General features: G+C 43.0%; 1 protein-coding gene and 1 pseudogene across 1 annotated transcript; both read right to left on the reverse strand.

Moving 5' to 3' along the window:
• Positions 1-177: 177 nt before the first annotated feature.
• HAL (histidine ammonia-lyase) lies at positions 178-25509 on the reverse strand. Its single transcript, XM_047867241.1, has 20 exons — positions 25263-25509; positions 24597-24657; positions 24462-24489; positions 24053-24127; positions 23887-23959; positions 23728-23794; positions 23382-23419; positions 22662-22787; positions 18549-18688; positions 17160-17207; positions 16361-16508; positions 15511-15606; positions 15351-15409; positions 14180-14260; positions 11275-11340; positions 11026-11191; positions 8381-8515; positions 3648-3756; positions 3479-3548; positions 178-318 (listed from the first exon to the last, which is right to left on the reverse strand). The coding sequence occupies exons 1-20, from the start codon at positions 25507-25509 to the stop codon at positions 178-180; spliced, it is 1974 nt and encodes a 657-aa protein (XP_047723197.1).
• LOC125171353 (uncharacterized) lies at positions 473-590 on the reverse strand (annotated as a pseudogene).
• Positions 25510-27072: the final 1563 nt, after the last annotated feature.

Genomic DNA, 27072 nt, shown 5'->3' on the forward strand with positions numbered 1-27072 from the left:
GAACACAGCGCTACAGTCAGCAACTAATACAGTCACCAGCCTAACCAAAGTAGGTTTTAGAAGAACGGAATAAAATAATGGGTTGATCTACCCAGGGAAGTTCTCAGGTCTTTTCCTCAGCATAATACTGCTTGCTGTTAAAGTACCATCTGATCTGCTAATCCATGACAAAGCCCATTAAAGATCCCCAGACTCTGGGATTTTGATGAAATTCTTATGTAGGAATTCCAGTGAAAAGGCTGTTGGAGAAACTGGTCTGGATTCTGGAATATGTTCCATTCTGTATTTTTCTATGTATGGTGCAGCTACTTCCCAAACCTGAGAAGGACAAAACAAAGTCAAAATGTTGAGGACACTGTTCTCACATGCCATGGAACATCAACCTCGTAGGACCAAAACGTCTATCGCTGACTAGACACGTAGCGGCTGTTTCCTTGCTTTTGTTCTAAGCCATTTGACATACGATCTGCATCAACTGCTCTTTGGTTGCATTAACATATTTTAAAATACAAAGTCTGAAACCTTTCTACTAGCAATAATCGCACCTCGGATAAACCTCATTGGCAACGATACTGCCACTGCGCAAAGCTAGTCTGAAACCTTTCTGGAGTTACCATGAAGGTTTTCAGCTGCTTACTCTTCTGAAGCAAAACAAGCTAACAAATACACAAAGCCTAGAGAATTCAGTGTGGACAGCATTAAAGAAAGTTGCTCAAACGATGACCATGTGTTTTCTAAAACAAGCTTTGAATAAGGCGGTGGATTTCCTCATTTGCCAGATTTCCATGCCGGGTGTGCTCTATTCCTTACACCCTTGCTACTCAAAGTGTGACCTGTGGAGCAGCAGCAGCATCTGGAACAAGATCCCCAGGAGATTCACACACACATCACAGTTTGAGAAGCGTGCTTCAGACCCTTGTTTATACCTCCACCCACCAACCTATTCTCTTTCAAGCATCATGTCTTCTCACGTTAAGGTCCTGGTTTTGGTTTACAACTGCTTTTTATCAGCTTGCTGCCAACAACCAAGGAGGATTTCCTATTCTTTTGTATTACCATAAAAAATATATTCTTTCAAAGGCTAACTTCCTCGAAAAGATACGTGCATCTCCAGGTTTAATTGCAGCATTATTTGCAAATGGCCAAGACGTGGAAGCAACCTAAGTGTCCACAGACAGATGTATAACAACTCCACCCAGTCTTAAGAGTTAACTTGAGTTAAGGTAACACACTTCTTGCTTGCCCACCTAAGGCCCTTGATCTATAACAGAATTAATTTGTTTCTTTTGAGATTTGCCGACCACTGGCCTTGGGGAATAAAGGACCAAGAACTTTCCCCGCCGGCAGAGGCCAGCAAGTATGTTTGAAGCCACCTTGGCTTTCCAACTAGCCCAGCAATGTTTTAGCAAAATGTTTTTCTTTTTTAAGATCACACAGTGATTATTGACCTCCCTTTGGTCATCTGTGGATCTTGCCCTCCTTTGCAGAAAGAACAAAGTACTCTTGGGGAGCCTGGGTGGCTCAGTCAATTGGGCGTCTGACTTCAGCTCAGGTCATGATCTCACACTTCGTGAGTTAGAGCCCCGCAACAGGCTCTGTGCTGACAGCTCAGAGCCTGGAGCCTGCTTCAGATTCTGAGTCCCCCTCTGTATCTGCCCCTCCCCTGCTCATGTTCTGTCGCTCTCTCTCTCTCTCAAAAATAAATAAACATTAAAAAAATATTAAAAAAAAAGAACAAAGTACTCTTGCACAACCTCTGGGTACCAAGAAACCAGACTTCCTTGCAGCTCCCCCCACTCCCCTGGGCATCAAGAAACTGGAACTTCTTCCACAACCTCTAAGAACTGAGATAACTCTGTAGCTGACATCATTGAGTCTGCATGTAAGTAAGAAATGTCATAGACCACTGCATTCTCTTAACTGTTTAACTCCCTTTAAATACCTCTGTGCTAGGCAGAAACCTGGGAGTTGGCTTTTGGACAAGAGTCTATTTCTCCCCAGGTGGCTGGCCTCCTGAATAAAACTCATATTCCTTTCTAATCAAAACTCATCTCTTGAGTATTGGCCTTTCAAGCGATGGACAGCTAAACTTGGTTTTCAGTAACAAATGAATGGATAGAGACAATGTGGTATGTATGTATGTATGTATGTATGTGTGTGTGTTAATCATCCATAAAAAAGAAGGAACTCCTGGCATTTGTGATAACATGGATAGACCGTGAGGGCAGTATGCTAAATGAAATGAGTCACAGAAAGACAAATACTGTATGATCTCACTTATGTGTGGAATCTAAATAGCAACCACAACGGCAAAAACTGAGCTCATAGATAGAGGGAATAGATTAGTGGCTGCTAGAGGTGGGGGTGGGGGAGTTGGAGGGTGAGCGATATGGATAAAGGGGGACAAAAGGTACAAACCTCCAATTATAAAATAAATAAATCTTGGGGATACAAAACATGATAACTATAGTTAATAATACTGTATTGTATATTTTAAAGTTACTCAGAGATTAGATCTTAAAAGTTCTCATCACAAGAAGAAATTATAACTATGTATGGTGACAGATGTTAACTAGATTTATTGTGGTGATCATTTTGCAATATATACAAATATTAAGTCATTAGGTTGTACTCCCGAAATGAATATGTTATATGTCAGTTATATTTCAATTAATAAAAAAAGGCCAACCTCTCTCATCTACCTCTCTATGTGCACCAAAGTTGGCAGCAAGCAAGGGGCGTCCCCTCAAAGGGTGTAGGGCACACTTAGAAATGACAGATGTGAAGATCAAAGGGAAAAATCATTCCCCAAGAACAGAGCAATGGTTCCAGGGGAAATCAAGAAATTCTAGAGAACATGATACTCACAGATTATTACAAAAGGCTTAAAGAACTTTAAAAAATATATTTAAAAAATGAGTCAGCCTATGAGGCATCTGTCCCTATCAGAGAAATCTCTAGTCAATGAAACCAGAGAAAATAAGCAGTAAAGAGAACCTGTAGTACCTCAATCAGGGTGATGATGGGGTAGGACACCCCACGGCACTAGACAGACCTATAGACCTTTGAAGTAAAAACCTGGGACTTCGTTTTCTCTTTGAGTCTATTTAATCATTGGACCAGTTGGAGGTGGTGGTGATAACGTACTTTTGAATGAAAGAGAACACTCTTGGTGAAGGGGATCCATGAAACTCTCATCTCATTTTTTCTCCCCATGAATACCTGTCCCAAACTCCATTTAAAATCATTTCAGTTTCTAATCATTAGATATTTAATGTTTGGGTGCAACACAGGACACTTAAGTGGTTATCAGACAGCTTTTTAAAGTTGCACAAGAAGTTGCCCGAGTTCCTTTTTGTTCACATCCAAGGCATAGACGAGAAACAAAAGAATAAGACAATATTTCTTCACTCCCGACTCCCACTTTGCTTTCCCATAATGACCCAAAACTAAGAAATAAGCCAAGTAGCCAACTTGCCTTCTGTTCCAGGAGCAGCCTGTGCGCTGCCTCAATGTCTGGGGCCATGAAGCGATCTTTTATCCAGGGCCTACAGAGAAAGTACATCAAACCATCAGCCAAACATTCACCACTGCCAGGGTTCACAGATCTGAAATGATGGCATCTCCAGGGACCCGTTTGACTTTACCTTACAACAGAGCGCACCAGGTCATATACTTTTTCCAGAGGAGTAGTTGTTCTCAGGGGGCGTAGAAACTCTATGCCCTGGCAGGCTGCCAGAAGTTCGATGGCCAGCACTACAATAAGAAAGGTGGAGGGATGATTAAAGCCTGACTTCGTGCTGGGGGGATATAACTCACGAGGAAGTCGACACTGCTAGCCAACTAAGAGATAGTTGGTTCTCTGTCTAGTGGTAGAATAAAGCTGCCTTGGTGTTTGGTTACCATCTTAAATTTGCTTTTCTAACCTATTGGCTGTATCTTTAATGTTAAGAAGGAGAGCACTATCCAGCTAAATGTCTTAGTCCCCCACTTCCTATTTATCTGATCAAGATGGATGATATCTTTGTCCTATTTCCACCTTTGCATAAATTTCAATTTGTTTTTAGTCTTGCTATTTCTTTTGGCTTGAAATACCTGGCAATAGACTTTCATCAAAGGATTGAAGGAGCCAGTGCATGAGCAAATGAGTTTTTTGTTAGGCTAGGACTAATTCTATAGTGCTCATTTCAAATTTTTTTTTTTCAACGTTTATTTATTTTTGGGACAGAGAGAGACAGAGCATGAACGGGGGAGGGGCAGAGAGAGAGGGAGACACAGAATCGGAAACAGGCTCCAGGCTCTGAGCCATCAGCCCAGAGCCTGACGCGGGGCTCGAACTCACGGACCGCAAGATCGTGACGTGGCTGAAGTCGGACGCTTAACCGACTGCGCCACCCAGGCGCCCCTATAGTGCTCATTTCAAACCTTCAAACTCAAAGGCTCCCAGGCCCATTAAAACTGAAATTCTAGGGGCGCGTGGGTGGCTCAGTTGGTTAAGCATCCCGACTTGGGCTCAAGTCCTGATCTCACGGTTTGTGAGTTCGAGCCCCGCATTGGGCTCTGTGCTGACAGCTCAGAGCCTGGAGCCTGCTTCAGATTCTGTGTTTCCCTCTCTCTCTGCCCTTCTCCTGGTCCTGCTCTGTCTTTCTGTCTTACAGAAATAAACATTAAAAAAATTTTAAAAAATGTAATTCTAGAAATTGGTACTTTGCCAACTTTCGGCTTCTTGATAAAACAATCCTTACACAGGTTTTTCCTAGCTAAGAACTTATTAAATGTACCATACCTTGTGATTGGCTTTGAATATTGACATCTAAGTTTCTCTACATTTGGATTCCATTATTTGCCAAGAAAAAAATAGTTCAGAAGCATAAAGTTGATCAAACCATTTAAGTGGTTAACTGAAAATATTTGACTTGAATATTTGTATTGAAAATATTTGACTTTTCATCTTAGAATTTATGAATTGCATCACAAACTCACATCTTAGAATTTATGAATTGCATCACTTGTCGGTGAGTACAGACAAGTCACAATAGGAGAGGATGAAATAAATGAATCTATTTTGGACCTGGAAGAAACTTTACATCTTCTAGTCTAGTCCCCTCACTTCATATGTAAGGTATTGGAAACTTTAAGAAGTTGAGCTGGGGTGGACAGGGAAGGCATCTGAGGTGAAATCTGCACAGCTACAAAGATAGAGTGAAGAAGTGAACCATGTGAAGTCCTTGGGGAACAATGTTGCAGGCAGAGAGACCAGCGAGGACACAGGTGCTGAGGTACTGGCAGGTACAAGAATAACACTGTGGCTCCAAGGTATCGAATGGAATGGAGACAGGTGCCAGTGAGAGCCAGAAGCCAGATCACGCATGATCCTGGTAGGCTACAGGAAGGGGGCTGGGTTTTGTTTTGAGTACGATGAGGAAACTTGGCAAATTTGAGCAGGAACGTGGTGTGATCAAAATTACATTTTAAGAAGTTCACCCGGGTTATTGTATGTGGTGACTATGGAAGAACTGTAGTAAAAACAAGGAGATATCAATCAAAAGGAGATGGTGGTGCCTTGATTTGGTGTCTTTTGACAGTAAGGTTAATTTGCTGAAGAACTGGCTAGAAGATCCGATCTGGATAGGAGTCTGATAAGGGTGTCTCCTTAACCTTCTGGCCAGAGCCACATGTTTAATGGGGAGACCATCTCAAGAATGGACATTAGGAACACAGTCCAGTAGGCAGTTAATAACCAGTGTTGGTGAGGATGTGGAGAAATCAGAACTCTCAAACACTGCAGATAGGAATGTAACATGGTGCAGCCACTTTGGAGAATAGTCTGGCAGTTCCTCAAAAAGATGGAGGTCAGTCACCATATGACTCAGCAATTCCACTCTAGAGAAATGAAAATATACGTCTTCATAAAAACTTGTACACAAATGTCTATGGTAGCATTATTCATATTAGCCAAAAGGCAGACAAAACCCAAACATCTCTCAACTGATGAATGGATAAACAAAATGTGTTAAATCCATAAAATGGAATGTGTGGCCACACAAAGGAATGATGTACTGATACATGCTATACCACGGAGGAGGCCTGAACACATTATGCTGACTGAAAGAAGCCAGATACAAAAGGCCATATATTGTATGACACTTACGTGAAACGTCCAGAATAGGCAAATCCACAGAGAGAGAAAAGTACATTAGTGGGTGCCTAAGCCCGGGGACAGGGTGGGACAACAGGAGAGGGATAGGTAAAGGGTACGAGGTTTCTTTCTGAGGTGATGAAAATGTTCTAAACTTGGTGGTGGTGACGGCACAACTCTGTGAATATACTAATAGCAACTCAAGTGTGCAATTTAAGTGGGTGATTGTATGGTATGTAAATTATATCTCGATCCAGCTGTTAACAAGAATACTCAGCTCTCCCACATTTATCTTCAAATACCGTAGTGTTTGCTTATCCGCTGTTTCGCTTTCCACAGTTTTGGTGGCCTGCAATCAACCACCCTGTGGAAGCAGGTGAGCCTGATGATTTGTCAGGTTCCTCTTTCTGACGAATCATCAGGTCAATAGAAGCCTGACGCTACGTCACAAGGCCTGCGACATTCACCTCGCTTCATCTCGTCTGTAGGCGTTTTATCCTCTCACACAGTCACAAGAAAGGGTGAGTACAGTCAGGTATTTTGAGAGAGTTCACATTCGCATAACTTTTATTTCAATGTATTGTTATAATGGTTCTATTTTATTGTTCTTGCTTATCTCCTACTGTGCCTAACTTACAAATTAAACTTTATCATAGGTATGTGTGTATAGGAAAAAACATGGTATACGTAGGACTTGGTACTACCCGTGGTGTTGGGCATCCACAGGGGGTCCTGGAACGTTTCCCCTGTGGATAAGGTGGGAATTACCGTAGTGATACTCTTGTCAGCCAACTGCTTCCAATACAGTTGCAAAAATTTAGGAGCTTAGATAACAATGCTTAAAGGAAGGCAATTCCTTAAAAAAAAAAAAAAAAAAAAAAAAACAAGGGGGCGCCTGAGTGGCTCAGTCGGTCAAGCCTCTGACTTCTGCTCAGGTCATGATCTCACAGTTTGTGAGTTCAAGCCCCGCATCGGGCTCTGGGCTGACACCTCGGAGCCTGGAGCCTGCTTCGGATTCTGTGTCTCCCTTGCTCTCTGCCCCTCCCCTGCTCGTGCTCTGCTCTCTCTCTCTCTCTCTCTCTCAAAAAATAAACGTTAAACAAAATTAAAAAGCTCAACAAGGGGTGCCTGGGTGACCCTGTTGGTTGAGTGTCTGACTCTTGGTTTCAGCTCAGGTCATGATTTCACAGTTGGTGGTTTTAAGCCCTGCATCAGGCTCTGTGCTGACAGTGAGAAGCCTGCTTGGGATTCTCTGTCTTCCTCTTTCTCTGCCCCTGCACAATCTGTCTCTCTCTCTCTCTCTAAATACATACATACATAAACTTAAAAAACAATAAACAAAACAAGCAGTAATTTAGAAGGCAGAGAGAGGTTGGCCTAACGCACTTCCACCCTAGAAGTATCTGCCAGAAGGTTTGGATCTGAATCTCGTCAAGCCTTTAGGAACAACCGCAGTATACAGGGAATGCAAGGGCTAGAGAACAAGTTAAAGGTAACACCATAAGGCAGCCAACAGGTAAATGCAGAATGTCAGTTTCTAACAGAAGACGGACCTGGTTTTTTGTTTTTTTGTTTGTTTGTTTGTTTTTTTAATCCAGTCCATGGCATGAAGAAAAAAAAGGGAGAGGGGACTGTTCTAGATAAAAAGAAGCTTAAAGCCTTTAACACACCAAATTTAAAATGTGGGCCTTAAATCTAGATTTGAAAAAAACCCACCGTAAGGGCATTGAGATAATTGCGAAATTTTGAATATGGACTTATCAGTGACCCCAAGACTTGTTGACTTTGTTGGATGTGATAATGGCATCATGGTAGATAAAAATGCAGGAAGAAAATAATGTGATGGGATTTGCTTGAAAATAACTTGAGAAAAGTAAAAGAAAAAATGAAGCAAATGTGCTGTTGAGTCAGAGTGAGGTATAAATGAGGGCTCATGGTACTAATCTCTCTACTTCTGAATATGTTTTAAATTGTTTGAAAAATAAAGCCAACGAATAAACCTGATAGGTCAGCAGGTGTGGTTCTTAATTTTCAGCGAGCATCAGAATCACCTGGAAGACTTCAACCAGATTGTTCTGCTCTCTCCCCTAGAGTTTCTACTTTAGCAGGTCTTGAGGGGGTGGTGCCTAAGAGTCTGCCTTTCTCACAAGTTCCCAGGTGATGCTGATGCTGCCTGTTTTGAGGCTCACAGATGTAGAAGTTAATCAGAGAGGCTTGCCATCCCAGACTGGCTGGGTTTACCTTGCTCCACATGCTCGATGACCCGAAGTGCCTTCCTTGCTGCCCATCCTCCCATGGAGACATGGTCCTCTGTGGCCGCGCTGGTGGAGAGAGAGTCCACCGAGGAGGGGTGGCACAGAGCCTTGTTCTCAGAAACTGCAAGAGGCCGTGCAAGTTAAACATGCTTCTAATAGGAAAAATGGCCATGTTGGCTTCTCCCCGTGCCCAATGTCATGGAGGAGCCCCTCCAGGAGCTCTCAGTTGTTATCCAAGCACCAGATGGTCCAAAATTATTTTGGGAAATGGAAGCAGGTTGGGTCTGTATCAAAGTGAGAAGGACTTGGAGCCAATAATGAATTCTGAGATAAGACCAGATGGGAACCCTAATAGTACAAAGCCCAGTTGAAAACACAGGAAACATTTAGCATGCTAGGGAGACTAGGAAAAAAAAGACATGATGGTCTTTTCTAAGTACTCAAGAACAACTGACTGGTACTATCACCAGAAGAGGCCTTGGAATTCAGGGTGGTGTTTGGGGATGGAGACTGGACCCCAGATCTTGAGCAAGGATATTTTTCAGTTCAGACTGTTCAGTGATTATATAAGTGGAGGCAGTGGGTTAAGCACAGGCTTCATGAATGCCGGAGATAACTTGGGGAGGCTGGGGAAATCCTAGTGATGGCCTGGATTGGTGTCTCCCAAACTTTATTGTGCATATGACCCGCTCCATCTTGTCAGAATGCAAATGTTGAGTTTTGCGTGGCCTGAGATTCTGATAAGCTCTCAGGTGGTGGCTGGAATTTTGGCTTGAAGACAACACGTTAAATACGGAGGACCTAGATTCCAGAGCTCCTCCCCAGCTCAAGAAGCCAGGGAAGGCCAAACTCAGAGCGTTTTCTTCCCTACATTTTTGACCCTGAGAGTGGCTGAGTGAGACTTCAGTTTTCTGTGCCATAAGGGGTCCTGAGATAATCTAGCTACGTGAACTAGGGTGGTCAACTCGTCCTGGTCTGCCCAGGACTTGCCAGGTTTCAGCACTGCAAGGCCCAGGTCCTGTGACCCTTCACCTGCCATTAGATGGATAAGCAGGCTGTAGTGAGGCTCATTTAGAAAGAGAAGTTACATGTCCCCCCAAAAGAAAACTACCCATTTCATTATAAAGAAAGCAAGTTGAGCGACTTCAATAGGCAGTTTAGGGAAGCCAAACACATTCAAATGAAGCTTTCTGAAGTCCCTAATATTTTCTAGAAATCAACCGCAACCTCCCTACGTTAATGTGAGAAGTTGCTGTCCTTTAAGGGAGTATTTTCATAACGGGGTTAAGTGAGCAAATAGAAGATCCTCGGCAGAGGACATCATGAATTCAGGGTCTCTGTTGGTTTTATTGAGTTTCCATGTGAGGCTTTGGTAAGGAAAGGGTTAGGAGTAATCCTAATAGCAACCAATATTTACTTACTGCTTAGAGACATGCCGGGCATAGTTCTAAGGCTTTATATGCATTAATTCATTTAACTCTCAAATTAGCCCCATTAGGTAAATTTATCACCCCCATTTTACAGAGGAGTAAACGGAGGGTCAATAGGATTAAGAAACTTGCTCCATATCACACTCCTGGTAAATGGCAGAGCTGGGATTTGGACCCAGAGTCTATGCTCTTAATTAACCATGTGATCTCCTGCCTCATGGGTAGGTTTGCCAGAAAAAACACAGAATGCTCAATTAACTTTGAATTTCAGATAAAAAACAAATAACTTTTTAGTATAAGCATGTCCCAAATAATTCAAGTTTAACTGGACATCCTGCATTTCTTTTGTTAAATTTGGCAGCCATATTAGGATTATGTACTCATTAAAATGAGATCTGCATTAATTGAAGTGAGAGCATAGATTTGAGGACAAAAATGCCTGGGTTTGAATCCAGTTCTACTTGTGAGCCGTTCAATGTTGGGTAAGTCACCTAACTTCTCAGATCATCCGGTATTCATCTATGCAATGGGGGTAATGATAGTGCCTTGCCTATTGTTGTGACTGTGAAGTGGGTAATTATAAATTAAGTCCTTAGCAGGTCCTTTGTACCAGGCCTTGTTCTGATGTGTTACTTAAAGTTTTAATTCAGAAATCAGTGACACTGAACCTCAGTTCTCATAGAAGGCATCTTGCTTCTTATAAGCATTTTTGCATATTGTAATCACATCTTTATGCTCTTAGAGGTCAGTATATCTAATGAAATGTATCCAACGTTTAATCATCCAGGTCCGTTCATGTTTCACCTTAATTACGGATATCTTTGTCTTTTTCCTTCTGATAGTCCCCAAATTGCGATTAGGGAAAAAGCTACAAACATGACATTCGTATGTGACGTCAAATTGCTTCCTACAGAAAAATTGTGGAAACCTCATTATTTACAAACTCATTGGGGTATTATTCTGTTTTACTTCAACTTTGTTTAGATTTTATTATATATATATATATATATATATATATATATTTTTTTTTTTTTTTTTTTTTTTTTTTTTTCCCCTAAAATGTGTCAGGCTTCCTTCTGCATTTGTATTGAGACAGGTAGGATGCAAGTGAGGTGGGGAAAAACCTCATTCAAGGACAAAATTTGACACTTTCAGATAAAAAGGACGGGCTCGCGTTCTGAGAAGTGGGCAGTGTTCTTACCGAGGGCTGCAGCTGTACAATGTGCAATCATGAATCCCGAGTTCAGACCACCCTCAGCAACCAGGAAGGCAGGCAGCTCGCTGAGGGAGGGGTTACAGAGCCTTTCGATTCTTCTTTCACTAATAGCAGCAAGCTCATGAACTCCAATGGCCAAATAGTCCAGGGCCTAGAAAGAGTGACTCAATTCAGTTGAATTGAGCCTAAATTGGAATATGCTTTCAGGGTCAGGAGCAATTCTAAAAAGCTTACTTTGGCTGGGTATTCACCATGGAAGTTTCCTCCAGAAATAGTCTCTCCCCTACTGGCAAATACCATCTTTCAAAACAGGTTAAGGCTTGAATATAACATTTGCTGATCACTGCAAGTAGAGGTCTCCCCCACCATCCGAAAGTAGAGCGTTCCTATGATAATCTTTTCTAAACCAAAATGGCATAAAGGGAAGAAATGCTTACCATTAATTTACATGGAAAATTTTTGAGCATTCCCAGACCCTCAAAATCACCTCTTTTAGCCTTCTGATACCAGAGGACACATCTTGCTAATGGATGCACAAAATAAATTAAGATAAAGCACAGATGCTCATACAGTTCAAAGCCCTGGCAGCCTGATGCTGAGATGCTGAGTATAGTTCCCAGGGAAGGAGCTCGGTGATACTGCTGTTACCGCTTCAGATTTCTTTCAGTCCGTGAAAACAAGTACTAATGTAAGTCTGTAATGCAGACTTTCAAGAAGCAGGGGATGCCTGTGTGACTCTTTTCCCAACCCACTAATTTGTAACACTGATAGCCCTTGTACAAATATGGGTGGAGGGAAAGAGATTCTCTCTACAAGCAGTTGTTGACATAAAGGGACAAAAACCCCAAAACAGCAAAACAAATATCCCAAACCTTAATGATGAATCATGTACACCCAACGGGGGGCCAAGAAAACATGAAACATCAATTTTTTCCCCCTGAGATTAGAGATTCTCAAGCACCACAACCATAGTAATTTTAGCGGTTAGTAATTTCCCTCGAAACAGTCTATATCTGAAACTAAGAAGAGAGACCGGGACGCCAGTTTAAAAGCAAATTCTTTTTGGCAGGGGGCAATGTGAGCTTGTGCTCCGTAGAAGAATTTGCTGAATGAAGACTGTTGATGAGCAACCACCAAATTGTCTGGAACAATCAATCCTGGGAACGTTTTCAAACTCTCTACTCAGTGATCCTATGCCAGCATTCACAGCATATGGCAGCCAATAGGCTGTTGCAAACCAATCTAAGTAGGAGGCAGCTTAGACTCCCTGCATATCAATGCCCTCAAGGATCATTCCTTTGTATCATGCACTTCACTTGGATCAACAGGCACTCAGACAAAAGGCAGTAACAGATCCTCCTTGCAGATTCCAAACAGCTAATTTTCACCTCCTGGACAAGAGAATATGATCTATGAACTAGGAACTCTGAGACAGGTTCTGACTTCCAAGGAACTGGAGATGCACGTATTACACTAACTTAGTCAAGTTTGGAGTTACTCTTTTCTGTACATATATCCGTGAGCCGATTAGGCCCAATGCTGGCTCTTCTGTACCAAGCCACCCCCAGTCACAGGCCTCAGTCTTCTCTCCATTCTCTGAATCCTTATAGCAAGTAATATCTGCACCTATTTAAAGCTTAAGCGTGTTCTGTTGTTCTCCAGTTGTTCCAAATTTGGTTGCTGGCTATCAGATTATAGCAATTCGAATTTAGTTCCCATAACATCTAGCAACTATGTAATAGGTGCTCTATATCTACAACAGGAAAATTCAGAAGACTATTCTTTCAAGTAACACCACCATTGTAGGAGAACTCTCAAATATGGCCTTATTGGAATGTCATCAATAATTAAGAATCTTTAATTGAGAAAGGAAAAGACTGGTGGCTGAAACTTTTGCTGGGGCAAGTGGTAGTGTAAGAATTTAGTAAGGAATTATCCCTCTCCCATATCCAATAATTTAATGGCAATTCTTTCTTTGTTTTTTTCATTTTGTTTTGTTTTGTTTTACTCTATAAGATACCCTTTCAGGTCTAAATTATCTAAGTGTAGAAAGGATGCCTTTCCTCACAGTGGCAGAACTGACAAGAACTGACAGATGAGACAGACTGCATAGACTTCATGAAAATTCTAGTCCATTTTGGGGGGTGAAGTATGTTGAGGTGAGTGAGTTGAGGATTACTTAGTGTGGGTTTGACTTAACTGTAAAACAATCTGAGAGGACATAAAACACACATCCTGAAGTAAACTTGTCAGAGAAACCACACTAAAAGGGTCTTGTGATGAATCTTTCACAGCTGTTGTGAAACCTGTCTGCTAAGCTAAGCTGTGAGCTACTTCCAGGGTTGCTAACTCAATACTTTGTCCCGTATTAAGAACTGAGGCTGTCATGGGATAGGAAGGCATATATTCCTAAGGGTTGGGTGGTCTTCAAAGGCAGTACTGGGTACCTCTGTGACAACTTTGCCAGTGTGACTCCCAAGTGATCACATCAACGTCTGGGGGAACTATACCCTCAAAGAATATTCCATAGCAAAAACAAGATGGCTCTAAGATAACCACACCATGAAGGAAAGAAGGGCTGCATCCTTGAAAAATAGAAGCATTCTTACTATTCTCTGTAGAAATATGGAAATACTGATTTGAGTACACTCCATGTCAAAAATAAAAACTTGAGATGAGGAAAGCCATAACTCGTTAATCAATACTTTGATAAGTGTTAACAAGCTGCCTTCTGTTTCATGCGTCACAAGAACCGGGAAGCCTTGCATAAATGCAAACCTACCCAGGATCCCCATAATCACACTTGTGACCTCGGTTTTCATCTTTCTATCAGCAATCTCAGCACTGGGTTTTAGGGCAAAGGTTTTCATGAAACCTCTCGGCCAATGCCGGAAATATGTGCGTTAGCTTTTAATGAGTCCATTTGGAAAGCACAGCGTGTTAGTAGTCTCTGAAGTGAAATTAGGTTCACAGACCTGCCCCTGCCAATCATCAGCTCTGAGGTTCCTCTGAACCTCAGGTACTTAGTCTATGAAATGGAGTAACAACAGAGACACTACACAAAAGGATCGCTTTAGCATATCTAAAAATTAATAGCTTGATTTCTATAACTACAGTTTAGTAAGCAGTCAAAAGATACAGGATTGTCTGTTGCACTATTAAGTTCTGTGGTAATGATGTTCTTCACAAACGCTATTGTGTCATTCACCACACCATGCACCTAAAATACAAGATTAAATGAGTTAATACATTGAAAACACTGATAATGGTGTCTGTCACACAGAGTCTGATATTCTTATTAGAATAGCAAGAATGTTTTTTTTAATGTTTATTTATTTATTTTGAGGCAGAGAGAGAAAGAGAGAGAGCAAGCGAGCATGAGCAGGGGAGGGTCAGAGAGAGAATGAGAATGTCAAGCAGGCTCCACACTGTCAGTGCAGAGCCTGATGCGGGGCTTGAACTCATGAACCATGAGATCATGACCTGAGCCGAAATCAAGAGTTGGACACTAGCCAACTGAGCCACCCAGGCACCCTGAATAGCAAGGATGTTTTAAACTGGGATTTATTTGTACTGTAGGGCTAATTTAGCGATTTTCCATAGACGTTTTTGATCAACTAGCTAGAATAGAACTTGATGAGTTAAAGGAAACAGGGTATTTATTCTAGGGAGGACCCTATTACACTACAGAATCTGGCACCAGATCAAATATTGTTTCATTCTTGAGTTGTGTGTTAATTTCTTACTCAACTAATTGCCATTCACAAATGAGTTATAACATTTGCAATACTGGATGCCTCATGCCCACTCAGGTCTTCTGCATTGTTTTAGTCTAAAGTTAAGCCTCACAGATTTATTTATGGTGGTTTATATCTGCTTAGTAAATGAAGATAAGGTACAACCATGATGTGCACTTAATTTTGATTAGACTTTCCTGCAAACATCTCTGAAAGCTGGTTCTTGCTATATCTAGAAGGGAGAACCAGTAAACTTCCATTAACTGGTTAGGATGATGTTATCACTGAGAATTTTAAAAAGTTACAGCACTAAACCAACACAGCAAGTTGTCTCTTGTGCTTCTGTACAAGGCAATTGAGCAAAGCACTTCAAAAGGAAACAAACAGCTTAATATATAGAATAGAAGCTAAAATAATTGGACAAAGGGAAGTATGACACACATAATTTTTAACAGAGGCAGTAAAGAAATTTGGATTATAATTGACCATTACATGACTTTTTAACACTTACCTCTTTTTCTTTTCACCCCTCCCTGAATCGGGAAAAAAAGAAAAGGCTTTTTGTTTGTTTACCTGTGGACAGCAGCGCAAGGTATATGCGTCCTGAACACGATCACAGAACCTGTGACTTTCTGTGGAAGAGGTGGAAGGGATAGCAATTTTTTCAAAGTTATCAATTTTTTCCCACAAAACATAAAACCAAATAAGCTCGCTCACAAAAACATCCCCAGACCTGCTATTTCAGAAGGGTGGTGATCCGAGTCCAAGAGTGACCGAAACCGAAAAGCCACTTCAACTTGCCCACGATGAGGGCGAACAGCATGAATGTCTAGAATTGATGGAGAACAAGTCTGAGCACTTCTTCCATTAGCACGAACTGCCATTGGTGATGGTTCAGGACCATCCATGGTGCTGACACAAGCCTTCAAAATCCCAGGGGTTCTTACCACCACTCACAGTTAGAACCTCAACACCAAAAGCAAGCTTTTCCTTTGACTGTACTCTTTCTACTTTAAATATCCGAGTGCAAACTACGTGGTAAGCCCCCTGGGAATTCAACTCAAGACCTTGGGCCTACCCTAATTTAGGATTTAGGCTCCTAATGGAAGGAACCTCCACAATGGCCAATTTTAGACAGTTTTACATCAATTTTAGGCAGATTTCTGTCCTACTACACAGAATGGTAGGGAATCTTTCAAATTCATTACTTTCCAGGTAAACTACAACTTCTATGGTTTTTCTCTCTCCATTTTCTAATGGAGACCAACTTTAATCCTACTCTACTTCTAAAACCCTGTGAACAGATTCCTAAGACAGTGCACAGTTTGATGGGAGTTGAGCCTGGATGATCCAGAACACTGGGTGAATTCTAGAGTCAGCATCTGTAAAAGGTGGTCATTCCAAGGATCAAGCGTGGCATAACTTAGATGAAACTGTGGCAGTATTGTGTATGCCATAGGCCCTTGGGTTTTCTCTTTTTCCCCTACCACGCATCCCCACCACTCATGTTTAAAGACCTGGACCAGCCCACCCAACCAGCTCTGAACGACTGAATAGCAACCAAATGGAAGAACCATGCTGACCAGTATCGAAGGCTTTGGTGGTGCCTTTCAGCACCTCAAGGGTCAGGGCCGCCACGATGTCAGCCTGACGTGCAATAGCACTGGCTCTCTCCACAGCTTCGCAGCCCAGGGAGGTGATCATCTGTGTCCCGTTGATGAGTGCCAGACCCTTTGGAAATAAAGAGGGAAGTTCCTTGCTACATTTATTGTAACCTATGTACAAGTTGATTTCATATCTTTTGCATCCCTAAGAGAAAAGTTAACCCGTCAGCTGAAGGACATTTATTTATGTTTTCTAAAGTGCAAGGCAGTAAGACTTATTTAAGCACTTGAGGATTAAGTGCTATCCTAAGTGAAATTGCTAGTATAAACCTGGCAAGTGGAATACATGTTAAGTATCCCCATTCTCAAGACAACAATGAACGTCCAGTGTAGCTGCATATAAAATCTTTAGCTCCTAATTACGCAGCATTTCTTCCTTAACTTGTCATCATTGTGGACAGGACATCCTAAAACATTTCTGGCCCACAACTCTTGGCTGAGAGCACCCTGAGGAATCTTGACTTATAGCATCTGTTAAGGATCCTTAGAGATCCTGATTGGAAGTTTGAATTAAGTAAGAGAACCCCAACCCCTAAACATTTGTGGCGGGCAGAATCTTCTGAATGCTTATAGATGAGTCCTTTCTTCAGTGGCAAACTTTTAACAAACATGAAAGCCACATTTACTTTAAGAAATCAGTGAGACCGATATTAAGACTGAAAATAGTATATAAATAAAAACTTGTTAAAATGAATACATTTTCCTTGAATCTCCTTACCTCTTTTGGTTTCAAAACAACTGGTTTCAATCCATGAGCCTCCAAGACCTGCAGAATGATTAAAAAGATAAAAATGGGTATCAAATGAAATACTAGCCTTTTTCTAATTTCATAAGGAATCAATAAAATATCCTTAAAGCCTAAAGATCTGTCTTATAAAAGAGCAGACCTCATAAACTGGTTCTGTTCATCCCCCTCTGGTCTATTCTCTAGTTCTGTTCTTTAATCTGAAAGCAGACTTATATTTCACATAATTTTTGTACTTAAATCAGGGGCGTTAGCGTCTACAGAAGTAACCCAGAATTTTGGGTTTTAGGTCCTTTGTGTTCAGTTTCCACATTACTGACTCACTTTTTCTTCTGCTGCTTCCTGAGTACATGTTTACAGAGTAAGAGTATGTGAAATGCCCTAGGAGGCAGGAAGTAGGTAGGATAGCACAAAGGAAGGGCAAATCGCATTTGGAGGGAAAAGAACCAGGGGAGCAGAGATGGAAGTTTCCCAGAGGACTTATCAGAGGGAGGAACAGGAGTGAGTGAAGAAGAGAAGAATGAGCACGAGCTGGTCCCTCTGTCCCGGGCACAGCACATCCCAGCTGTAAGGAACCCCCAGTTTCTGTAATGTAGAACTTAGTGGGAGGGATTAGACCAACAAGACTCTTATAAACCAGTCTAAATTTAGACTTTATTCTAAGGACAATGGGAAGCATTACAGGCTTTAGCCGGGACACGCTTGAATTTGCTGTGTGACGGTGGCTGGGAAAACATTGTACAGAGAAATAAAGATCAGGCTTTAGGGAAGAAAGGTGCTTTGGAACCCGTACCCTCCTAAGGATTATCTGTTCCCTTAACTTCTTCCTTCCCCTGGGTCCTCTGCCCCTTCATTGGGGAACCTCTCAGCAATTGACCTGGGATGACACCTCAAATAGTTCTTTGGGCTGCTCTGATGGAATTTGGAGATGGATGAGGAAAGCATTAAAGCTTTACCAAAAGCAAGCCCTTCTGATTAGCCATTGGGGTGGAAGCTTGGAGGAAAATGGAGCCTGCTTTCCAGAGGCCATACAGCAGGTACTATGATCCACAGCGCTATACTGTGAGACCAGCAACTAAATAAATTTGCAACAGTGTGTGGCCTCCGGGATAGACACTGGAAGATTTTTGGCTGCAGAATAAAATGCTGGGATTAACACTGACTGCTGTACCTTTTCACCAAGGTGACCATCAAGTCCAAAGGGCCAATAGTAAAGCATGGAAGCTAAGAGCCTTACCTAGTTTGACTAATGATGGCTCCCTCATGGGGTTGCTGTAAGGATTCAGTGCTATAAAGTATGCAAGTGCAGCCGGTGCCCAGCCTAGGGAGATTACTGCAGAATGTAAGTTATTAAAGTCTTACGTATTTAGCATCAGCCCAGCCACTCTTTGGAGACCACATCTTCCCTTCTCCAATTAGCCCAAGAGCAAGATGAGAGAGAGGTGCAAGGTCTCCACTGGCACCAACCGTTCCTTTCTCTGGAACGTAGGGCAGGCAGGAGGCTGGGAGAGAAGTAGGCACCAGTTACTTGTGGCTGTCTTCACTTTGCCAGCGAGACCAACCTCTCCCAATGGGATGTAGTATCACTTTATGGCACAGATACCTGGGGAAAGACAGTTCCCGGAGCACAACTGATGCTTAATGAACCTGGCTGCACTGCTATTAAAAAAAGGCAGAGGGGAATAAGGGTGGGTGGGAGAGAGCACCTTCCCAATAACAAAAAGCCTTCCTTCCCTTATAAGCTGCTTTAAGTTTAGACTATAAAGATCTGTACTCTGAAAATTATAAAACATTGATGAAAGAAATGGAAGCCAACACTAACGGTATGACATTTTGTGCTCGTGGAGCGGAAGAATTCATATTGTTAAAACGTCCATTCTACCAAAGCAATCTACAGGTTCAGGGCAATTCCTATCGAAACACCAATGGCATTTTTCACAGAACTGGAGCACAGAGTCCTAAAATTTGTATGGAACCACAGAAGACTCCAAATAGCCAAAGCAACCTCGAGAAGGAAGAACAAAGCTGGAGCTATCACAATCTCAGATTTCAAGATACACTTCACAGCTGTAGTAATCACAATGGTGTGGCACTGTCACAGAAACAGACAAACAGATCAACGGAAAGACTAGGCAGCCCGGCAATAAATCTATGCCTATATGGTCAATAAATCAATGGCAAAGGAGAGAAGGATACATGGCGGGGAAGACAGGCTTGTCTGATGCTGGGAAAACTAGTCCACTTCCTCACACCACACCCAAAACTTAACATGAAATGGACTAAAGGCCTAAATGTGAGACCTGAAACCATAAAACTCCTAGAAGGAAAACATAGGCAGTAATCACTTTGACACTGGCCTTAGCAACATTTTTTAAGATATGGTTCCTCAGGAAAGGGAAGCAAAGCAAAAATAAACTACTGGGACTATACCAAAATTAGAAGTCTTACGCAATGAAGGAAACCATCAACAAAATGCAAAAGCAACCTACCGACTGTGCGATGTTTGCAAATGATATATCTGATAAGGAGTTAATACCCAAAATATACAAACAACTTACAGAACTCAACATTAGAAAAACCAGATAATCCAATTAAAAAGTGGGCAGAGGGGCGCCTGGGTGGCGCAGTCGGTTAAGCATCCGACTTCAGCCAGGTCACGATCTCGCGGTCCGTGAGTTCGAGCCCCGCGTCGGGCTCTGGGCTGATGGCTCAGAGCCTGGAGCCTGTTTCCGATTCTGTGTCTCCCTCTCTCTCTGCCCCTCCCCCGTTCATGCTCTGTCTCTCTCTGTCCCAAAAATAAATAAACGTTGAAAAAAAAATTAATAAAAAAAAAAATAAAAAGTGGGCAGAGGCTCTGAATAGCCATTTTTTTTTTAAAGAAGACATACAGAAGGCTGACAGACACATAAAAAGATACTCAGCATTACTAACCATAAGGAAAATGCAAATCAAAACCACAGTGAGCTATCACCTCACACCTGGCAGAATGGCTATAATAAAAAACTCAAGAAACAACAAGTATCGGTGAGGATGTGGAGAAAAGAGAAACTTTGTGTACGGCTAGTGGCGCAGCCCTGCGGACAATGTATGGAATCTCCTCAAAAGATCAGAAACAGAACTACCACATAATCCAGTAATTGTACTATTAGCTATTTACCCAAAGAAAATGAAAACACTAACTTGAAAAGACATATGCCCCTCCTATGTTAATTGCAGCATTATTTACAATAGCCAAGACACGGAAGCAGCCCAAATGTCCATTGCTAGATGAATGGGTAAAGGAGAGGTAGTATTTATATACAATGAAACACTACTCAGCCATAGCAAATAATGAGATCTTGCCATTCGTGACAATGTAGATGGACTTAGTGGGTATTATGCTAAATGAAAGTAGTGAGACAGAGACAAATACCAGTTCACTTATATGTGGAATCTAAAAAACAAAATAAAGTAGAAACAGACTCATAAATACAGAGAATAAACTGATGGTTGATGGGGGTGGGGGCATGGAGCAAAATGGGTGAAGGGGAGTGGGAGGTACAAGCTTCCATTTATGGAATGGATAAAGCATAAGGATGAAAGGTACAGCATATGAAACTTTTTTTTTTTTTAAGTTTAGACTCTTTCCTAGGGACATTACAGATTTTAGCCAGGACATGCTCAGATTTGCTGTGTGAAGCTGGTTGGGGGACACGGTACATAGGGGACTAATACAGATCAGGCTGCATCGAAGAAAGGTGATCTGAAACCCATATCCACATAAGGATTATCTATTCCTTTAAGTTTTTCCTCCTCCTTGGTCCTCTGCCCCTTTGCTTTTACTGTGCATGTCCTAATCAGACCTAGAAATTTTTAGGAATTGTAACAATGTATCTTAAAGATCAGGAGTTAGCTGTTGTTCATTACAGCCTTGCTTCTAAGAACAAAAAGTTAGAAATGATGTCAACATAGAATTAAGAGACTTTTGGGTGGCTCAGCTGGTTAAGCATCTGACTTTGGCTCAGGTCATGATCTCATGGTTCATGGGCTCTGTGCTGACAGCTCAGAGCCTGGAGCCTGCTTCAGATTCTGTGTCACCCTCTCTCTGTGCTCCTCCCCTGTGTGTGCTTTCTCACTCTCTTGTAAAAATAAACATTAAAAATTTTTAAAAAAATAATTAAGAGACTCTTATATAACCAAAGAGTGTGTGCAGTCATTAAAAGCTATTGGGGGAAAAAACACTATTGGAGAATGTTTGGAAACATGTAAATTTTAACATTAGAAAAGAATTATAAAATGTTCTAGAAGGATAAGGCACACCAAAGTATTCACAGGGGTTCTCTGAGGAGGTAAGCACAGACAGCATAGTCTCTGTTTCTACTTTTGCCCAGATTCCTAGGCACCCAGCCTACTATCTCACCACCACTTATAAACAGACATGTACTGTTTTGGAGGAAATTCTCAGTTAAAAAAAAAAAAAGTCCTGTTCTTTCTAAAGTAAACTCAGACTCCTATAGCAGTGTGTTTTCCATCTGTAGATAAGGTTAGTGGCATGAAGCAATGCCATCCACAGGCCAGCTTCCAGATCATAGTTCACCTAGGGAATTCTCAGAACTCTAGGGACCCAGGGGGGTCCTAGACTGACCCATAAAGCATAGGTAGGTTTACAACCAGAGATGTACTATCTGCGATTGTAGGGAAGACCAGGGTGGGAGAAGGGACAGGTGGTGGAATCACTACTGGTCTGCTCAGCACAGCCATGTCTACCCATAGATACCCCATATACCTTCACCCCAAAGAGCTTCCCGAGCCTGCGCTGATCTAGGATGTTCATCTTTATCTGCGAGAAGGGACGGTGGCCTCCTAAGCATTTCAAATCTTGTCTCCACATTGGAGTTTTTCTACCCTGAGAAGTAAGCTCCAAAGAGCTGAACTGTATTGTATCCTGGCAAGAGATGGCTTCCTGGTCCAGAAGCAAGTCTTTGATCTCTTTGATGCTTCTGTTTTATCTTTGCAAGAAGTTAAGTTTCAGTTATTTAAGTCTGGGTATTCCACTATCTGGGGAGCATTAAGATGTCAGATTCCTGGGCACTAAGCAGAACTACTGAATTGGTCTTTGGGATGGACATCCAGGAATCACTGTGTTTCCCAGATGATTTGATGCAACTTCTCTAACCACATCTGGGCATCGCTGAATTAAAAATTCTTTCCAGCTCTGAGCTTTGGGCCAGACTTGAGGGGTTTGTTCCAGACTTAAAGATACCAAATACTAAGTGAAGGGTGATGAAGTGTGAGTTGAAGGTACACAGGAGTAAGCATCTCTGTCCCCACCCCTGTCCCCTCAGGTAGTCTCCTTCTCACCAAGCCCATTTCCATTTGTCTCCATTATTCTATGTCATCTTGTCTCTGTTAGTCGTCACCCTGCCATCAACCAAGTCTACCTGTGGTATATGCCCAGCCTCAGGGGAGGGTCAGTCTGGGGATCCATGGCATTACCATTGAATACTTCGATAACTTGCTTGAGGGTCTCCAGGGAAATGCCACTGTATCCTTTGGCTAAGACATTGATCCTTAAAGCCAGGAGCATCCGACATCTCTCAGGGATTAGTGGTTTCCCAACACCTGCAAAACGGAATTAATGTTTTCTTCTAGAAATCTTTTCTACCTCCATCTCTCAAATCATTTTCCATTTCAGTCCAGTCTCCTACCACCGTCAAGAAGAGACTTGACTCAGTCAAGGCGCATTTGCACTGCCCTCCTTCCTGATTGTCCTGTTTGTTAAAGTCCCATCTTCTAGAAAAAGGAGAAGCCCCAGTTTTGCCTTCTCAGTTCTCTTTCCTAGAATGCTTCAGTGAGTCCCACCCTCCCCAACACCCTTAGAATAGCATCCAGACTCCTCAGCACAAGCTCCCTTGCAATCAGGTGGGACTGGATTCTTGACATCTCACCTCATCCTGACCAACTCATTCCCTGAGTTCCAGCCTTAATTTCGTTCCCTAAATACACCACTCTTGACATGATAGTATAGCTGCTCCTGCCCCAACCCCATCTCTCCACCTGGTCCATTCCTTTTTCTCAGATTCAGCTGAAAGGTGGTCTTGTCTGATGCTTTCCTCTTTCCCCTCCTCCCCTGAAGCAGAATTGGCACCAGTTCTTGGAATGCATTAGCTATTCGTGGCTGTTACAGGATGCCTCACTCTGTTTGGAATGATTTACCTGAAGAATGTGAACGTACTAGGTTGACCTGCAGCTCTCTGGAAGAGAAAAGGAAAAAAACCCTCTTAGATACCTGCAGTGAAAACATTTCCTCAGCTGGGAAAATGAAGGAAAGAACAGTTGAATCTTTGGAGGGGCAGAACAAGGCAGCGTGATGCAATGTAAGAAACCAGCAAGCCTGTGTTTTCAAAGCCAACTCGTATACAAGTTAACAGGAGACTTATCCTCCTCATCTGTAAATTGGGGCAAATGTTAATTATTTCTCTTGTTGAAAGAAGTCTCAAAGATGGGGACAGGTGGCATGTGAATGCTTGTGTTTGCTAAGGAGGGTGGGAATTAGACTTACTCTAGCTTATTGACAGGAATTATAGTTCTGGCAAATTTCCCAAAACCTGTAGTGATACCGTAAACAACTACAACAAAAAAACAGACATTGTACAATTAGATGCAGGCCGTTTTGTTTGGTTAATAAAAAGAATTGTAGGACACAAAGAGAAAACAATACCAGTTTTTTCTTTTATGATGCTATCTATGACTTCCCTGGATTTTTGCACCTTCTTTTCCGCAGTTGGGGTGAGCTAGCAAAACATTGGTCAAAGCAGAGCATGTTGAAAACTTCCATACGCAGTGAAAGAGGTCAGAGGACATCCTTCCCCTGCCCTCCCCCATACCTTTATTTTGTAGTATCCTTTTCCCAAGTTGACCAGATCCTCTGTGGTCAGGCTGTCCCCATCTAAGGCGATGTACTGCACAAAAGAAGGGAACTTCCATGAGCTTGAGCAGCTTGGCGCTTGAACAAGAGAGTAGGGAAGCCTCAAGCAAAACTACATTTTGACACCCAAGAGATTTTACCCTTGCTCTGACACATTCACGTCCTAGTTTAAACGACCGCTTGCTCAAGAGGAGGCTGAGTAAAGAAGGCTAGCAATGGAAGAGCATAATTAATGCATTTGCCTACTCCACTGAGCAGGATAAAGCCCCGTCCTGACAGTGTTCACTCAAAAATTTTGCTGGCTCCACACCTCCTTAAGTGAGGGGGACTTAATTTTCTTTATAAACAGAGAGCGGCTGGAAGTTTACCTTTTCAGGCTCCCGGTATTTGCTGTATCTGAAGCCAGGTAAAGGAAAACACTGGGTAGCGTGAGAAAGCCCCCACCCCATCACTGGCAGGGGCAGCCCCCCAGCGCAGACCCACCAGCCTGCAGGAAAGGATACAGGTAAACTCCTTCTGGTTGTGATGGAATGAAGTCGGGAGACATGGCATCCCCTTCTATAACTGAAACAAGAATGCAAGACAGGCTCCTTACAGATGGCAAAGGAGACGCGCATTGTTGCTGGTAAACCAAGAAAGGGCTCTTCCACTGCCTCTGACTTCTACAGAAATGGCTGCTTTAAAACCACTTCAGAGGCCTTCAAGTGTTCCTAGCATCTTTACAAACGACAGCGAAATGCAGAGATGCAGGTATCAGGCGTGGACCGGGGTTTACACGGAAGTTCAAGATCTAACGCCCACCCCCACCCCCATCCTCACCCCCAGCTGTATTTTGTATTAAATCTGAACCACTTAGGCCACTGGCCTCCAGTCCGCTGAGGTGCTTTTGAAGGGCAGAAGGATCTTCAAAATGATTCTGTACCTGCAGAGGCATTCAGATGTTGCCTTTGCTACTTCCTAGCGCTCGACTCTAGGTAAGCCACCTCATTTCTGGGTCTGCTGCCTCGTGGTAAAAGGGGGATGAGAATCCTGCCCTCTCCAGGTTATTGTTGGAACCTAAGAGACAGCACGACCCCCCCGCCCCTGCCCACGGAGGGCAGAGAGGACACCGGGACCTCCTTCCCAGGGATGCTGGGACTGGACTGGGCCGCCGCCCTCCGGCCACTCACCCACTTCCACGAACTCGTTGTCCTCCAGGGCCACCTGAAGCGGGTCCTCGTCGTCCAGGAGTCCCAGGCCTTTGCATCGGCGCACGAGGAAGCGCACGTCGTCCACCGAGGCGAAGCCGCCGTTGTCTGGCTTATTCTTGACGTACCTCTTGATGGCCTCACGGCCCAGCCAGCCCACCGTGAGCTGCGCGTCCCGGCAGGGCACGGCCAGCCATTCCCCGCGCACGTGCACCGTGTACCTGGGCATGGCTCCGTGCGACCCGAAGGAGGCCCTGCCACCAGGCCGCCTGCTCCTCTGCCTGGGCAGGAGCCTGGCGGGGACGGTTTTATCTGGGAGGGACTTCCTAGGTGTGGTCGGCGGGGAGGACACCGCTGGACTTTGAAAACACGCCCCTTCCCTCGCCTTAACTCATCCACACGTTGGACAAATATTTATCGAGGGCCGCACGGGGTTCCTGTGGGTTTTCGCAGCCGAGAGAGGGGAGGGAGAGGGGGATGCAGGCAGGCGAGCGGCCCGTCCAGCCGGGGTACAGCCCTGCTGGTGGAAAGGCCCGGCTTCTCCCATGCTGGGGGTTCCAGGTGCCCTCCTGCTGGCCTCTCTCTCGGGGTCCCGGATTTCTCCCTGCCCTGGGTTCTGTGTTCTCCATCGAGGGCAGCCTATAAACACCGTGTTCCTGTCTTTATCTAGAATTACTCAACAGTAAAATGCACCTTCTGGCCTACTGTGACACCACGGAGTGTGGCAATCTTCGTTTTCTTGTTTATTCCACAAACATGTGTTGAGCAACCACCCCCTGCCGCCACTAAGGTTTTCCCATGCTGTCCCTCAACGAAGGGAGACGGCAAAGGCCAGAGATCATTCTCACAGCTGAAGGTCACGTCTGGATGAATGAGCTATCATGGCTGGGAGGTTAACAGCTCAGACCGCCACAGTGGGACTCCAGCTCCACTATGTATTAGCTTTGAGCAAGTAAATTATTAATCAGCCTCTGTTTCCTCTTCAAAAGGGAAGAGGGGTTAGCCTCACTGCTGTATTTGCAGTGTCTACCTGGGATCAAATCCTGGCTTTGCCATTTGCTAGCGATGTGACCTCTGGGCAAGTTACTTGACTTTTTCACGGCCTCAGTTTCTTCATCTCTAAGCTGGGGACAATGATTGTGCCTATTTCAAAGGGCTTTATGGAGGATTAAATGAGCTCATATATGTAAAGCCCTTAGCTCAGCACATGGTAAATTGGAAATGTTACAGAAGCGTGCGTAATCACTATTATTTGGACTCTAATGCTCTGTATACCTATATTAACTTCTAAATGTTCTTGCAGCTTGGTACATGGATATCCCTAATCCAATTAAGCATCTTCAACACAGTCAACTCCTCTCTGCACCTAATTCATTACCAGTGGATTAAGGAACTCCGAAGAGAATGAAAAAGGAATCAAAGAAATGTGGGCACTGTTTTAACTAAGCAGCATTTTAGTAATAAGCCAGTTTCTAGAGGTTTGATTATTGCAACAGAAAGATCCTGAAGCCTGTTTCCACTAAAACAGATTTGTGCTCGGAATAGAGACATAGTAGTTCATGGAAAACACCAATACCCCAAATCTCTCTTTCCTCCACAGCTTCCTGGGAAATGTAAAAAGAAAGAGCTACCGCTCCTTGAGTGTTATTGAAACTTGCACTTTAGCCATCCACATCCCTGCAATTTGTCACCACCTGAATTTATTTTATTTTATTTTATTTTTTATTTAATTTACATCCAAGTTAGTTGGCATATAGTGCAACAATGATTTTAGGGGTAGATTCCTTAATGC

The sequence above is a fragment of the Prionailurus viverrinus genome, chromosome B4, assembly GCF_022837055.1.
Source record: "Prionailurus viverrinus isolate Anna chromosome B4, UM_Priviv_1.0, whole genome shotgun sequence".
Classification (NCBI taxonomy): Eukaryota; Metazoa; Chordata; class Mammalia; order Carnivora; family Felidae; genus Prionailurus; species Prionailurus viverrinus.

Bases quoted from the DNA above. Each gene is read 5' to 3' on its own strand.
- HAL (XM_047867241.1), bottom strand. From the start codon at position 25,509: ATGCCCAGGTACACGGTGCACGTGCGCGGGGAATGGCTGGCCGTGCCC. The intron at 23,420-23,727 runs GTAAGTCTAATT...TTTCTCTTCCAG, and splicing joins ATTCCTGTCAATAAGCTAGA to AGAGCTGCAGGTCAACCTAG. The intron at 319-3,478 runs GCAAGTTGGCTA...TGTCCTTCTCAG, and splicing joins GGCTGCTCCTGGAACAGAAG to GTTTGGGAAGTAGCTGCACC.